General features: G+C 51.8%; 7 protein-coding genes across 7 annotated transcripts; 4 read left to right on the plus strand and 3 right to left on the minus strand.

The window, feature by feature from the left end:
* Positions 1 to 728: 728 nt before the first annotated feature.
* J4E83_004044 (uncharacterized protein) lies at positions 729 to 2,376 on the plus strand (the record flags this gene model as incomplete). The annotated part of the gene is made up of 2 exons (XM_049330975.1): positions 729 to 937; positions 987 to 2,376. 2 exons carry the CDS (start codon positions 729 to 731, stop codon positions 2,374 to 2,376), a joined length of 1,599 nt encoding a protein of 532 aa, XP_049189521.1.
* A 431-nt stretch (positions 2,377 to 2,807) lies between these two features.
* On the plus strand, positions 2,808 to 3,331 carry J4E83_004045 (uncharacterized protein; the record flags this gene model as incomplete). Its single annotated transcript, XM_049330976.1, has 2 exons — positions 2,808 to 3,073; positions 3,244 to 3,331. The coding sequence occupies 2 exons, from the start codon at positions 2,808 to 2,810 to the stop codon at positions 3,329 to 3,331; spliced, it is 354 nt and encodes a 117-aa protein (XP_049189522.1).
* Positions 3,332 to 4,000: 669 nt separating this feature from the next.
* On the plus strand, positions 4,001 to 5,959 carry J4E83_004046 (uncharacterized protein; the record flags this gene model as incomplete). Its single annotated transcript, XM_049330977.1, has 3 exons — positions 4,001 to 4,090; positions 4,370 to 4,921; positions 5,420 to 5,959. 3 exons carry the CDS (start codon positions 4,001 to 4,003, stop codon positions 5,957 to 5,959), a joined length of 1,182 nt encoding a protein of 393 aa, XP_049189523.1.
* Positions 5,960 to 6,199: 240 nt separating this feature from the next.
* On the minus strand, positions 6,200 to 7,624 carry CEL1_2 (Esterase/lipase/thioesterase; the record flags this gene model as incomplete). Its single annotated transcript, XM_049330978.1, has 2 exons — positions 6,200 to 7,272; positions 7,327 to 7,624. The coding sequence occupies 2 exons, from the start codon at positions 7,622 to 7,624 to the stop codon at positions 6,200 to 6,202; spliced, it is 1,371 nt and encodes a 456-aa protein (XP_049189524.1).
* A 2,331-nt stretch (positions 7,625 to 9,955) lies between these two features.
* J4E83_004048 (uncharacterized protein) lies at positions 9,956 to 11,350 on the minus strand (the record flags this gene model as incomplete). The annotated part of the gene is made up of 1 exon (XM_049330979.1): positions 9,956 to 11,350. One exon carries the CDS (start codon positions 11,348 to 11,350, stop codon positions 9,956 to 9,958), a length of 1,395 nt encoding a protein of 464 aa, XP_049189525.1.
* Positions 11,351 to 12,209: 859 nt separating this feature from the next.
* On the minus strand, positions 12,210 to 13,225 carry J4E83_004049 (uncharacterized protein; the record flags this gene model as incomplete). Its single annotated transcript, XM_049330980.1, has 2 exons — positions 12,210 to 13,148; positions 13,196 to 13,225. 2 exons carry the CDS (start codon positions 13,223 to 13,225, stop codon positions 12,210 to 12,212), a joined length of 969 nt encoding a protein of 322 aa, XP_049189526.1.
* An 810-nt stretch (positions 13,226 to 14,035) lies between these two features.
* J4E83_004050 (uncharacterized protein) lies at positions 14,036 to 15,079 on the plus strand (the record flags this gene model as incomplete). Its single annotated transcript, XM_049330981.1, has 2 exons — positions 14,036 to 14,106; positions 14,293 to 15,079. 2 exons carry the CDS (start codon positions 14,036 to 14,038, stop codon positions 15,077 to 15,079), a joined length of 858 nt encoding a protein of 285 aa, XP_049189527.1.
* Positions 15,080 to 15,195: the final 116 nt, after the last annotated feature.

Below are 15,195 nucleotides of genomic sequence, written 5' to 3' on the forward strand. Positions count from 1 at the left end.
ATTCTATATATTATTAGAAAGCTTTCTAAGAGTATTATAATAGTATTTTAATACTTACGCTTAGTAAAAGTAATAACTCTCTAGTTTAGCTTACTCTTTTTATTTTCTAAAGGTGCTACTTTATAGAACTTATAGATATTAAGAAGGTAAGTATAGATAGAATTGTAGAACTTTATTCTCTTCTATATATTATTAGAAAGCGTTTAGAAAGTAATATAAAAGTATTTTAATATAACTTACTCTATATAGCGCGCTAAACTTTTTATAGTAGTAGATAACTTTACTAAAGTTAACTATAGGCTAGTTCTAGTTATTAAATTTATAGCTAGAGTAATCTAAAGATAAAGTAGTAGAGGCTAAGTATTACTTATAATTATTCTGTATATTATTAGAAAGCTTTTAAAATATATTAAAATAGCTTTTTAATAGTTCTACTTATAAAGCTGCGTAGTGCTATAGTAGTTAGTTAGTTAGTAGGTAGTAGGTAGGTAGGTAGGTAAGAGGTAAGAGAGTTTAGTTTTAAATTATAATTTAAATGTAATTCTGTGTGTGCGCGCTAGTATAAAGCGGCCTAGTATCTTAGCTATAGTCTACCTCGGCAAATCCTATAGTCGGGTGACCTGTATTCTCATAGTCGACTATTGTATAGAATCTGGCCCTGCACTAGACCCTAATCGATACCGTCTAATGTCATCGTATTGCTCCCTTGGCTGTTTTTGACTGCGCACATGCTTAAACGCAAGCCCTCGCGCGACCTGGTCCCCAGCGGCGGCCCCCACGTCTCCATCTTTAGCAGCGACCCCACGCTTAGTCGTCATAAGCGGAAGCGCTCGCTCTTCCGTTCCCAGCACAACAGGGCGCAGTGGGTACCCGAGCCAGAGCGCGACATGAGTGAACTGCTAGAATTCGTCCTGCAACATGAAGATGCTTTCAAGAAGTAAGACCACCCATATATCGGCGTCACCCTGCATTGCTGACTAGCACAGCCAGCATCGCCTTGCATCGCTTTATGCAGACTTTCGGCAACAGCTCGAGATAAACCCCGAAGGCTACTATGCCAACATCGCCGCGTGGACAAAGGCCCTCATCGACGCCTCACGAGCGGGCGTCGTCCCGAGGCAGGGCACCACCCACGATCTCCTGAACATACGAGCTGCCGACGAGCTCGCGCGAGCCCTACAACACCCGCAATATGGCAAGCCCACCTGTCTACCGGCCGTCTTCCATGAAGCAGTACAAAAGAAGGAGATGGTACCTTTGAAGGACTTCATGTCGTCAAAAGAGAGCATATACAAGACATCGTGGATACCCTCGCCATGGCAGGTGCTTCAATGGAGCTTGCGGCAGGTTGGGGTACTGGGGCAGGTACGGGCACCGGCCAAGATGGAGGTGGGGAACTTCGTCGTCGTCAAGAATGTCGAAGTTGCAGCGGACGAGATACTCAAGAAGATGAAGGAGCACGTATCTACGGCTGATCGGGTACTATCGAAGACAGACTTCTTGAAGCGTTTCGCGACTATACTAAATCCGACTGCACCACTCACGACGAACGACCTCGACATTCTCCTCGTCTTCCTCGCCCGAGACAAGCAAGCAATTTCTCACAACGATCAGACAATCAAGTTCAAGCCAGAACATGAGGCTGCCCCCCTGCCTGTCACAGAAGATGATGTCGCTATTGCCAATCTTCGCGACACACTAGCGAATATCAATGCGCAGATACCCCCATTGATGGAGAAGATTGCTTTGGCCGATGCAGCTGCACGGGAAGCTGTGGTTGCAAAGCAGATGGTCCGCGCCAAAGCTGCACTGCGCTCCAAGAAGCTTGCCGAAAACGCTCTCGCTCAACGTTCCGATGTCGCCCTCCAGCTCGAGCAAGTCTACACTGATCTACAACAAGCCGCTGATCAAGTCGAAATTGTTGAGGCCATGCGGGCTGGCGCAGCGGCCCTCAAAGGTCTCAATGAGAAAGTTGGCGGTGCAGAAGGCGTTCAGGGTGTCGTCGATGCCGTCAACGAACAAATGGCGACCACGGAAGAAATCACGAACATCATCAATGAGACCGACCAGCCTCTTGATGAGGGCGAGATTGACGACGAGTTTGAAGCACTTGAGAAGGCGGATCGCGAGAAGCGCGAGAAGGAAGAGGCCGAGAGGACCGCTGCAAGGCTAGCAGAGCTTGAGGCAGTGGAGAAGAAGCGCAAGGAGAAGGAAGCTGCAGACGCGGAGCAACGGCAGAAGGAGGTTGTTGACGCGGGTAGAACGGAGAAACAGGTCGATGAGGCGTCTCAGAGCATGGCGAGGATGTCTTTTCATCAGCCAGATGATGAGATGCAAGATCACAAGGAGGAGAAGCGCACACCTGCTTATGCCTAGGCATGCTTCTTGATTATTCTGCGTTCAAACGGTTTATCTGCATAGCATTGGCGTTACGGGCTCTTATACCACAAATCAGCTACCTAGGTACTGATGGTACACTACATAGTCATCATTGTGATAGAAATGTTACACTTCTACATTAAAGTAACTATACACTCGCCAGACGATACTTGTTCTTTGTGCTGCAATTTGATTTTTGACAACAATTCCTGTGAGCCCTGGAGCAGTTGGACATCTCATTGCTCCTTCGCTCCGGCGCCACTAGCCGCCGCCACGCCAAGCAATCGCAGGGAACGCGGAACCTCACCTTGACATCAAAACAACCAGCACCTATCAGCCCCCATCACAACCCGCTGCCCCTACGCCGGGACCGAACCAAATCCCTCTACGTCTACCTCAGCCCTCGATCCGCTCGCCTGCAGACCACGATGAACTCCGTCCGCGCCGCGACCAGCGCCTCGCGCACCGCCCTCACCGCTTCGGCTCGCACAGCAGCTCCCCGCCGAGCCTTCTCACAGTCACAAACGAAGCGCTCAGGTCACGGACCCAGCTACGATCCCCCATCCGGATGGCTCTTTGGCGTCAAGCCCGGCGAGCAGTATGAGAAGGAGGGGTGGGAGAACGCCATGTACTGGGGTTTTGGAGGAGCGTGTGCGTTTGGCGTTGTTGCTTACGCTTTCAAGCCGGATACCAGGTATGTGCATATTTCGTGTTGGATGGGGATGGACGGGGATGGTGCGGAATGGGTGAGGAGGTGGATCAGGCGGGGGAGTCACAATAGGACAATGGGATTGAGTCTTGAAGGAGCGGCGGGAGGAGCACAGCGGCGACGGATTGAAAGCACAGAAGCTAACAGCCTACCAGCATCCAAACCTGGGCCCTAGAAGAGGCGCGACGAAGACTCGAAGCCGAGGGTATCCTCGTAGACCCAGACACCGTCAAGAAGGAGTAAACAACACCTTCAGCAAGTCAACAAGACCCTAGACATGGGGCGGAAGTCTTACAGCAACACCACGGAAACTGTATATATGCTAGTGGGGATGAGGATGCGGCACCTTTTTCTTTTGTGAGCTTGGTTCTGGATGGGCTAGACGCTCGATAGACTATGCGATGATGGCTGAGTAGCCGAGGGTAGGCAATTGTATGTTTTTGTTATGGATGTTTGTGAATGGTATGTTCATGGGTATGTGGTGTGATGCTGACGATCTTGCGCAACCTTGGTATACGTGTGGGTAGGTAAGGATACATGAGAAGCTGATCATTCGCTAGATCTTGGAGGCTGCTTAGGTCCGCATACATCAGTTCTTCCCACTTTTGCCAGCACGTGAGGCTGGTGTCCTTCAATTACTCATTCAAGTTTCATCCTGGTATCGTATCTGTTCTTGGGTCTACAGTTTCCAGGTTTGCAATGCCATAATGTCAGCCTTCGTGGCGGGAATGCACTGAATCGAGTGCTTGATTGGTCCGTATCTAACTTGAAAGAGGACGCTAGAGCAGGGTATACGCAGCTCAAGGATCAAGTGAAGCACTCTTTCCCTCTATCAGCACTAGCTTCTTCGGGGTTAGCTGTTACGGTTCCGCAGCTCACCGAAGGCCTGTGGGCGCGTTATAATCCTCACACATGCCAGCCCTCTCCATCACTTCAGTCCTACAATCCACCAAGACTCGCTCTTCAGTTCCTATCCAAGATGACGCAGTCTCGAAGCGCACTGTTACGCCTGCCAACAGAACTCCGGCATAAGATTTACTCGTACCTGCTGCCTAACGAGGTCCACGTAGGCCTGCGAGATGGCAATCTGTTTGTATCCGCGTGCATTCAGCACTGGAGCCGTTATTGCAGCCATCCATATAGTTACCACATCGAAGACCAGGTTACCACGGCCAGGTGCGCCCGTCGCTTGCAGTCGACCTGGGGTTTCCACTGGGCGTGCGAGGAGCACTCGTCGTTTTCTGAAGACACAGAAGATCTCAGTCTTCTGAATGTCTGCAGGAGCGTGTAAGTGATAAGAAGACATTGGTGCCAAGCGCTCACATTACTAGTCGCTACGATGTGTACGATCTCGTTGCTCGCACTTCTACTGTCCATGTGTCCGATCTGGAATTCATCGACAACTGGGCAAGAGCCTCGGTAGCGGTCATGCCATCCTCTTCTGCATTTACGGAGCTCCCGGTTTCGAATGTCATTCGTCTCAGTATCACGCTCAAGCTTCCATTGGCTTTCTTCCGGTCAGTGGAGCGACTCTTAGGCAACGATCCTGGATCCTCAGACACAGAATCGGCGGCTCAACAAGCAAGCCTTTGGCAGCGATTGGGCTCTACGCTCGGTCGGTTCAAAGCTCTCAAGAAACTGGACTTGTGGTTGGACCATAATGAAACCCAATACTGGGCCGTGGTCAACGAGCGTTTAACCCTCGATCCTCTCCTCGCGCAGCTAAAAGGTCTTTGCGACCTTGAAGTTACCGTTACGCTACCTATGCTTCACCCAAGATTCGAAAAGGACGAGCGGCACTACATCGACGAAAACCCTTCAACGAATGCCCGTGTACGCAGGGTGTTGAGGCAGAAAAGGCATGCTGTGACCAATACTAGAGGAGACATCAGAATTGTAAAGGAAAACGATTTCCCATTCATGTACGAGGTGTATGAGCAGCGATACGATATGTCTCATGACGAGATAGTGAGCCGTGAGCGGGAGGAATGGAGAGAGGGGCGTGATATGGAGAAAGTGTCCATGGTGGCTTTCATCTATTGACGGGGAAGCTGGCTATGCGGTAACTCTAGATCTCACAGTTACCAAATGTCCGCTTGTGGCTTCCAATGTCATATTTAGCATCTCTACTGGACTATATCTCGTTGAGTGGAACATGCTGTTACAATTACTTGAAGCTTTAAATTGGCTCGCGCCTTCACCGCTATTGTTTGCTCCTGTTTTCTCATCATTTACATTGGCTCCGTCACTTGCCATTACAACCGCTTCAGGTAAGACGCAGTTCTCCTACCCCACTTCTCACTTCTTGTCGCTAAACAAAACTGCTGAGAGATTCGATCGGTGATCAACGCCATGACACTTAAACGCGAAGAGGCAATACCTGCTTATCTCGACGAACGTGCGCCCAACGGTGTCGTACCCGTAAGTGCCGCGTCTCTATACTTGTTTAATCTTAGTATACTGAACCATCAATGCAAAAACATCGACGACCTAGCTGCCTTCATTCATGGTTACAAGCAGCTACAACACGATACCATCCACCTCCGAAGTGAGCTCGCGGGGCGCGATCATACACATGCACAAGCTATTACTCAACTTCGACAGGCTTCAGAACACCAGAACGCCGAGCATGCTGCTACAATCACATCCAAGGACGAGGAGATGCAGATACTGCGACGAGAGAAAGAGAGTCTGAGAGAAGGCATCGAAGACTTGCAGTTTGATGTCGTCCCAGTCAATGACGAGGTTGCCAGGCTGAGAATAGAGAACGCGAAGCTTCGGCGTGCGGCGACTCTACGCGCTTTCGAGATCAAAGGCTTACATATCAGGATCAAGGATTGCAACAAGAGTCTTGAGAGCTACAAAAAGTGAGTGAAGGCTTTGGCGGACGAGCATTAGGCAGTCATGAAAAGGCACACATGAACCTTACAGTAGATGCGTCTATCATAACGAATGCAGTCAATTTGTCTCTATATGCACACTTCTAGATCCACCACAAGTATATACAATTGCGAAGCCAAACGAGAGGACAGCCGGAAGGAGTCCACGAGCTCTTACAGTACCGAGCCCCAATCCCTCTCCAGCACCTTATCCAACAACCCCATCGAGCGCTTATGCGGGCTGGGCGAAGGTAGAGCCAATAGGTCCAAACTTGATGTTCGAGAAGACGACAGTAGCGCCAGGCGAGTTAGCCTCAACATCCTCAGGCTTGCCAGAGTCAGTAGCGCAGGTACCACGGGCGGCACCAAGCTTGTCAGGGCTAGCATCGGTAGGGTAGGTAGAGTCGAGCCAGAGCATGTTGACCGCATGGTCATCCCAGAGGGACATGACGAGGACGTGTCCGCGAGCAAGCGAAGCACCCATTCCGTTGAGGCCACCGAGGGTCTTGAAGGAGTTTGTGTCACCGAAAGTGGTCTTCTGCGCTTCACAGAAGGACTCGGTGATGGAGTTACCGGAGACGCCCTCGATAGCGGAGTCGGAGTTCTTGAAGACCTTTCCGCCCTGGATGTAGAAGCGCTTGATATCAGAGAGGCTGGAGCCGGAGCCGATGAACTGGGTGACGACGGTCATCTTCTTGGTGGTGTCGAGAGTCATGCCGGGGCCGTAGAAGTCCTTGACACCCATGCGGTAGCTGTTGAAGTCACAGCCGTCCTTGTCGCAGAGTCCGCCGTAGCGGTTGTCGCCGTCACCGCAGCTGACTTCGTCAGTGCACTCCTGGAGACCAGTGCCCTTGCAGGGATGGGGAGTGTAGGCAGTGGAGATGGAGTTGGCCTCCCAGATGTCCATCTCGGGGCAGCAGGCACCGATCTTGCCGGAGCCGGCGTTGGGGTCGGCGTCGGACGGGTTCCAGCCCTCAACGTTGGCTACACCGTTGATGAACTTGATGTCATGGGGGCACTGCGAGTCGCAGTATCCGGTTCCGTACTTGGCACCGGCCTTGTTGTTGCCCTTGTTGATGCCACCGTCGGCGGCCATCTCGACGAAGTAGAGAGCACCGTTCAGACCGCAGGGTAGCTTGGAGACATCGACATCGAAGGTGAACTCCTTGCCGATGAGGTTGAACATCTGGTACTTGGTGTCGCTCTCCATGAGGTAGGTGCGAGAACCAATGTTTGCAGCGTAAGAACCCTTGGTGACGAACTGGAGGCTCAAAGAGTTGCTGCTGGTCTTGATACCGTAGGTGCCTAAGATCGTTAGCTAAGGGCTTCACATGTTGTGTCGTGGACATGTTAACGTACCAGAGTAGTCAGCACCGTCGATAGCGCAGTTCTTGGTGCAAGTGCTGCCGTCAGGGCAAGCGGTCGTGTTCCAAGAGTTGCCGTCGTAGCAGTTGGTGTATCCACTGGTGACATGAGACCAGCGCCAGTTGGCATCGAGCGTAATGGAACCCTGCTTGGTGGTGCAGCTGTTTCCACCGGTACCAGTGCAAGTCTGCCATGTCAACTTGGGGTGTGTCTCTGCTGTCGATGTGCCAGCCTGCTGAGCGCGGGCGACTCCGAAGAGCGAGAGCGAGGTGAGGGCGAGTGTCCTGTACATTTTGGCTTCTTGAGTGAAGATATGTTGTTGGATGTCGAAAGTATTGGAGCGATGGGCTGACCTTCTTATACAACATTCTTGAGCTCATGGCTACTAATCAAAGTACTCTGCAGAAGTACCCATATGACTGTTGATTATTGCAAGGTGCAGGAGATCTACACCCTTGACGTCCCTCCATGCTGTTCTCACCAATGTTGTGAGAGGAACGGAACATCGGGAGCGCAAAAGAACGCTAGGAGTGCCAGAGTAATGAACTATAGATGAGGCATGCCCTGTTGCGCCGCATCGTGGGGTAGTCTGGGGTATTGCGGAGATCTGTGCGCCACCACGCCCGGGATCTTTGCCTTAAAGAGATAGTGTAGGGAGTGACGAATGGAGAAGCATATGGAGACGTACTATCAACCGTCGGCTTCACTGGTGGCCAAGTCTTAGCCTTCCGTCTCATTCGACAGTGATGGGTCAGCCTCGTATGTGAGAAGGCAAAGCTGTGAATCAGCACTCGTAGCTGTGTTCTTGATATTTGCACACAGTATTGTGGCTGGGTCACGAGTGACCGCATGTGCACACACCACCCCGGAGAATACATCATGCTGGCTTTCACAGTAAAAAGATATGCGACGATGTATACTTCAATGTGTGTTGTACCTTGGGTACAGCTCAGGACCACATCGCGTTGTTTTGTGCAATTCCACCCGGTGAGCTCAAAACCCGGTAGGAATAGATTGCTTTTTTCCATCATCCATGGGCATATACGAGAGACTTTTCTAGAAAGATTTTCCGGACTGGGGGGCACACTTAATCTGTAGCAGAGGTCATGAGGCTCAGATCTTTTCCCGGGTAATGGTTTGGGCGTGAAATCCAATAAGAAGAAAGAAGACTGAGATACGTACTTCGCTAGAAGCGGCATAAGGATACAGTCAGGTAAGTTGCATTCAGCCCCTCCTTCTGTTGCTCGAGTCTCATTGTTGTAGTAAACAACCATGACTGGCGCTGCTTGACATGCCGGTGTACGAATGGTATCGACAGAGACTGTTCAGCCAGTATGTTTCCCCGTGGTGAAATGCATGAGAAGCATTGAGGCAGTTTCCTCAGGTGTCCTTTCGTGGTGGAATGCAGGTACCGAGTTGAAGCGCCGAACCCTGTAAGCGAAACGAAGCTTCCGGAGCAGACGGGACGAGACCCTCATCCACAATTGGCTATGGATTTCAGAGCTTAATCAAGTTGCCCTGGGTCTTAGCAGAGTGGCATCGACCGGATTTCTCGGTCGAACTGCTAGTGCAGAATAGATTGAGGTCCAGGGGTGCCCGCTCGCCAAGACCGGAACATTCCAAGGTTCGCCATGAATTTGTCCGCCTGCTAGGCCATTGACAAGCAAAGCTTGTGACAGAACACCATCAACGCGTCTTTTGGGTTGCGGGTTATGGCAAGTCTCCAAGTAGCGTTGCACAGCAAAAGATGCAGATGCAATTCCAAGTTGGTTTGTTGTGCATGAAGTCCGAGGTTCAGCCTAATCTTCCAGCAACGTGCAATATACGTTCCGGCCACTCGATATGAACTCCGCACCAGTATTTGACGATCACAGGTCCTTGAGGGTTGTGACCCAGGTGGGCGGCAGTATTCCAGGGCTTAGCGAATCAGGTGCGCTGTCATATACTGCGACCGGGTATAACACATTGAGCCGCAATCATCGTGACAGCGTGACCTCACAACACGTCCCAGGGGTACCAAACGCGCAGTGCAGTGGACATGCTTTGCTGGTTCCGAGTCTGCATCACTCTGCTTGAAACCGAAAGTGAGATACGTAGCTCCGGAAGCATAGATTGGTCACATACCTGGGTACACTTCAGAGCCTTTAGGAAGTTCAAAGACTTGGGCAATTCGTATGTTGTCACCTACGTAACGTATTCCGACATGTATCGCAAGTGAGAAGCATCTATCTAGTAAGTAGGGAGATAGGTTGCGATGGTGTTTGGAGGTTGGACAACCCCCCAAGTCGGCAGGAACCTCCAACTTGGAAGGGTCCAAAGGCCTAGACCTCAAGAAGGCTAGCGTATCCCCCGCACCCCGAGGTCGAGACATCGAAGCCTAGGTACCTGGTGCTAGGTAATCACTTTGGAATAGTCTCCGTCTTTACGAACCTCTTTCCGTTCAGCATTTCTTCTAGCCAAGATTCCTTCATGGTGTAGGCATATCGCCTGGTATGTGGTATATTGCCCAACTCCGAAATGTCTATATCTAAACCTACGCTGTGTACCCAGTAGGCTCCTACAATGAAAAGTGGATGCAGGTACTCAAAGAATGCTAAATAAGCTTGGAAAACCAGAAGAACGTCTAGAAAAGTCCATGCCCATGACGAGCATCTAACCGAATCAACTCTTCAGCAACATCTCTCGCAACATCTCGTGTGTCTTCAGCGTACTTCCGAGCCACTGCTTCGTTCTCTTCTCTCGTCCGCCAATACCTCGGCCTTGCACTGGACCGTCTGATCTCACCGGGCCCTTCCTCTGAGGTATTCCTCCTCATGAAGGACCGATAGATGCGCGACTTGGGTGCGCCGCTAGCAGCCACAACCCCAGGGTGAGTAGCTTCTTTCGACCCATCGTCCACATCTGCAGCTTCAAATGCACGTCTGACACTTCCCGCAGGTCGGCTGGTAAGTCTCACGAGACAAGTGTTCGCCCCGCTACCCTCAGCACAGCTTCCTACGCCATGCGCTCTCCACCCCGTCTCGAACGGCGTCCTTCCCGTCCCCAGATCCCGCCAACTCTGCACCACCAACCTGACCTGGCCGCCTGTAGCATGCGAGAAGTCTTGGCTGGTCACGCTCCAATCGGTCGCACAAGTGGAGCAGTTCTGTGTGAACTGGTACTTCCAACCTCGGCGGATGACGTTGTCGATGGCAGCCATGATACCTGTGTGGCCGTTTGGTGTATCGCGGTGGCCTGTGACAATGTGTGGGAGAAGAGGCCAGAGCGACTTTAACAGGTTGCGATTACGCGTCGTGAAGGCGGGCAGGACAATGGCATAAGAACTGTGCAACAGGAATCGGCCGTTGACTATCCTGGCAGAAACAGTGAGTTTGGTAGGAACGGGTGTCCTGGAGATGCGCGCCATGTCTTTCTTCTCATGAGTAAACGCTGACAGGGGAATGCCGTGTTCGTCTCCCCGCGATGCGCGGTTAATGGCAAGTCGAACGTGATGAAAGCGTAGTTTGTAGCCGTCTCCAGCATCCAAGTAGCTGTTGTAGTCGGCACAATCTCTTCTCTTTCTTGAATATTGCTGGTTCTTTGGCCCGTCTTCCGCGGCCCAGGCATGAAATTTGTCACACCAGCCGCAGAACCAATGGCCGGGAAAGGCGCGCTCTACTACCGCCTCGATAATCTTCCTCTTTTCAAAACGATTCTTGCTTCCCTTGACATGGCGAGACAGAACTTCGGTGCCGAGAGCGTAATAGATGTAGCGTCCGGATAGACAGAAGGCTGCTGCGGAGGCAGTGTCGAGATAGGTGTTGACTTGTTGGATCAGCTCGAGTGGGAGAGTAAGTACTGGAGCTTTCGGCGATGGTGGTGATGGTTTGATTGTAGCCAGGGAGTCTGTAATCTCGTACTCTTCAAAGGTGGAATCTATGCTTGTTCGAGAGCTTGCGGTATCCGATGCCGAGTCGATGGTCGAGGGACGTGATGAGTGTGAGGAGCCAAAGCTCATAGATCGACGGAAGATGTTCATGCTTGCGTCTTGGTCTTATCTCTTCAGTACGCGTATGGTCGTTATGAGGCTACGGACTTTCGAGGCTGAGACCAATATAAGAGTACTACAAAGGGGCAACAGACGCTATAAGTCAACACTGCCAACGTATAATTTAGAAACAGGGACTAGTCAACAACACATCAAGAAAGGTACCGACATAGCCGTTGCAAGCTCGACGCCGTCTCGCGCGCGGCCACTGCATCCCCTTATCAATGCGCCTGGCCTCCGGCCGCCAATGCACGACATGTCATCCAGCCGCGGTTTCTAACGGGGCCTGACAGTGGCACGCAACGCACATGGCACCTCGAGTCCAGGCACATGCCTACCACTTTGCCGTTGTCAGGGTCCAGCAGACATATCCGGCGGTGTAGGTGAGACAGCCGTCATTCACCTGATGTGCTTGGGCTAACCGAAGTGGGGCTAGATGCAACGTGTGTGGTGGGGTGACCCGGTGGACGCTGCTAAGCGCCCTGACTGCGCCGCCACTCTTGCCCTACAATCTTGGAACGCGTAAGATTTGGTGCCAGATGAGTCAGAGCTTAGGAGCACGTCGGGCGAGAGAATGTTGTTGCTGCTCTTCCTTGTGGTGAAGAAATTAATTTGCGAATGGTAAACGCTATGCTACGCGGAAAATAGTGGTAGATCTGACGAGCTTCGTTATCGTGCGATTCCGCCCGTCTGATGTACGCCCAAATGATAGATGTATATGGTACACGTGCGCTTCTAGTTCGAGAATGCGCAACCCTAGGTCATGTCATTACAACTTCTGGCTGTCATAAATCATCCCCTCCCCTAGTCCACAAAGCCTAGTAGGCCAGGAACGCGCCTCAGACGCAGTCTACTTGGGCAGCTCAGGGTTCAGCTTAAGCTGAGGTACTGGTGGGCCAGTCCCAGCTCTCCGCCTCCGCTCGCGCTCGTTGAAACCAACAGGCTGGTCTAGTTGTGCGGTCTTCTTGAATTTGCCACCCAGGCTGCGCATCCAGTCCTCGCCCTCGCCGGCATCAGCACCGAGCCAGTACTTGGGCGCACCGCTGAGCATGACGCGTCCGAGTTGCCCCTTCCAGCCGCTTCCCTCTTCTTTGCCCTCTGCGAAAGGGTTCTCGGCAAGATCGTTGGCTGACGTCTGCATGTTGTTCGAGTTGTACCATGCGGCGGAGGAGGCGTTTGCGGCGATGTGTTGGCGGAGGCACTGGCGCGCGAAAGCCAGCATGATGAAGACGAAGTAGACGCGGAGAGCCCAGAAGCCAGAAATCAGCGAGATGCTCATGATGCTTCCGCTTTGGAAGACGGCGTTGCCTAGCCCCGCGCCAGCATCTGCGCCCTGTCCAACTGCTACGGCGTTCTGACCAGATTTCAGGCCGTCGGTGGGCTCCGCGATGATATCGACCTGTGTGACGTTGTGCTTAGGGCTGGTGAAACCCGCGTTGTCCTTCATACCCGGCGATAGTCCGGCATTCTCATCTGGGTGCGCGGCGAGCGTGTAGAACCACGCGATGCCGAAGAAGGCTGTGTATAACGCGTTGATGACCGAGTCGAGCGCATACAGGTGCGCCAGCAATACCGACTCAAAGGGACTTTGTAACCGGATGTGCTTGTACAGGAATGTGGTAGCGAGGAGTGCGACGGTCGAGTAGAGGTACATGGACAGCTGGAAGCCATCGATCTTCGCGCCGGTAAGAAGCGCAAGGAGGCCGTAGACTCCCGACGCCTTGTTTATGACTTGGAGGTAAGTGATAATCTCGGCCCCCGTCCGAAGAGACATCTTCTGGAGGAACGTCTGCGCGCGGGTCAGTCCTGTCCATTTTAAGGTTCAGATTCACTTACCGTGGGACGTGGGATATCGAGGATATTCATCGTGGCTATTATAGGGAGATGACGATGGGAGTGAAAGAGTTTGGGTGACGATGTTCGTTGTTGCAAGGCGCAAGCACTGCGGAAGGCCCGGGAGATTTAGCGCCCCTTTCAGTACATGCGAGTCGTGGTCGTGCAATCCCTTCATCCATGGATATACTTTGTACCATGATTCGCGCAGACTTCATTCACACTGGACTCGTTGCATTTGCGTTAACATTCCATATCTCCTTTAGGTTTCATTGTTGCTGGTGTCGCGCCTACTATTTCGAGTCTCGCCGAGTCTTGCGCCAGCTATGACGCATCCGCGACAACATCACGCGGCGCGCCTTCCACGTTTGCTATCCCAGCCCCATGTATCTACTTCGCCCTCGTCCTCATGTTCCAATCTCCAGCAAGCTCACGTGTATGCCGCTATCAACTATACAATCCGAGTTCCCTAAAGATGGCTTTAGGACCTTCAAACCCATGAGTTCGCCCTAATCAGTCTCTCAAGAGACAAGGTGGCGGTTGAATTTCAACTCTAGATCATTAGTACAATAATGAAGCGCACAGAGACGTGCAACGTACTCCTGATACGACTACAGAAACTGGGCTTCTTCGTACCGCTCGTTGTAGCAAGCCCTGGAGTCCTTAGCTTCTACCTTGGTACGATGACGTAGCTTAACATGCAGCCCTCACATCTCACAGCACGTACATGTCGCATCACGTTGTATACTATTGAAGGCAAACATCCCGAAATAGAACTCTTTCAAACTCACACGTAATACCTACCTTCACTTTGATATACATATCACATAGAACAGTTTCAGCATGGCAGACTACCAACCTCCCGCGCCAACACTACAGGAGCAGGATCTCGTGGGCAAAGTTGCCATTGTCACGTAAGGCATCCATTTCCTCTACAATACCATCAATGCCAATCCAAGAAAACCGGATTACTTGACACTTTTCCCTTGTCTTTCGTGATGGTCCATGTTACATCAGCCGTTCTGTCGACTTCCCACTTCAGCATGCACTCCATCAAAAACCCCAACCCCCAATACTCAAAACATCTAACAAACCTGAAGTGGAGCATCAAAGGGCATAGGCCGCGCTATATCCCTCTCGCTAGCAACCCGCGGCTGTTCCATCCTAGGAACCTTTTCGTCCACCCAATCCGCCCATATCTTCGACACTCTCTCCAGCACAGTCCGCAACCTCTACGCTGCCGCCGAAAGCAAAGCTCCGACTATGCGAGGCGTAGCCGCAGACATAACATCCCTCTCCTCTGTCGACACTCTTCTCAAAGCCCTAGCAACCCACTTCCCGGGTCAGAGTCTAAGCATACTCGTTTTCAACGCATCGCATAATACGCGACCTAGACTGGGTAGCGCAAGTGAAGATGACATCAACGATTCTTTGACGGGGAATTTGCACTGGCCAATTGCTCTCATGGAGAAACTGGTTCGACAAGAACACTTCACGCCACACAGCCGCGTCGTAGTCATCTCTTCCGACCGCGTACGTGACCCATCACCCGGATCCGGGTTATTCAACGCAACACGTACAGCCATGGAATCGCTGGTACGCTCGTGGGCCATCGAGTTGCCACACAGCTTTCCAGGCACAACGGTAAATGCTGTGTCGGTGGGGTTGACAGACACACCTGGACTACGCGCCTTTCCAGCCGAAGCCGTGCAGGCATTGAAAGAGCAGCGGTTGCCGAAGGTCAAGGTTATGGAAGGGGGGAGGATGGGCCAGGCGGAGGATGTGGCGGATGTTGTGGGGTTTCTGGTTAGTGAGAAGAGTAGGTGGGTTACTGGGAGTGTGGTTGCTGCGAATGGAGGGGCTGAGTGGGTTGGTGGGAGTTCGTAGATGACTGTGGATTGGAGGAGTTTCTTTTTCGTTCTGTATGTCAGAGTATGTGTGAGAATGTATGTTGTAACTCAAGAGAAATCATGTGTAATAGTTCACACTCTGCATTTGGAGTA

Source organism: Alternaria metachromatica (genome assembly GCF_023757995.1).
Source record: "Alternaria metachromatica strain BMP 0045 chromosome Unknown scaffold_7, whole genome shotgun sequence".
Classification (NCBI taxonomy): domain Eukaryota; kingdom Fungi; phylum Ascomycota; class Dothideomycetes; order Pleosporales; family Pleosporaceae; genus Alternaria; species Alternaria metachromatica.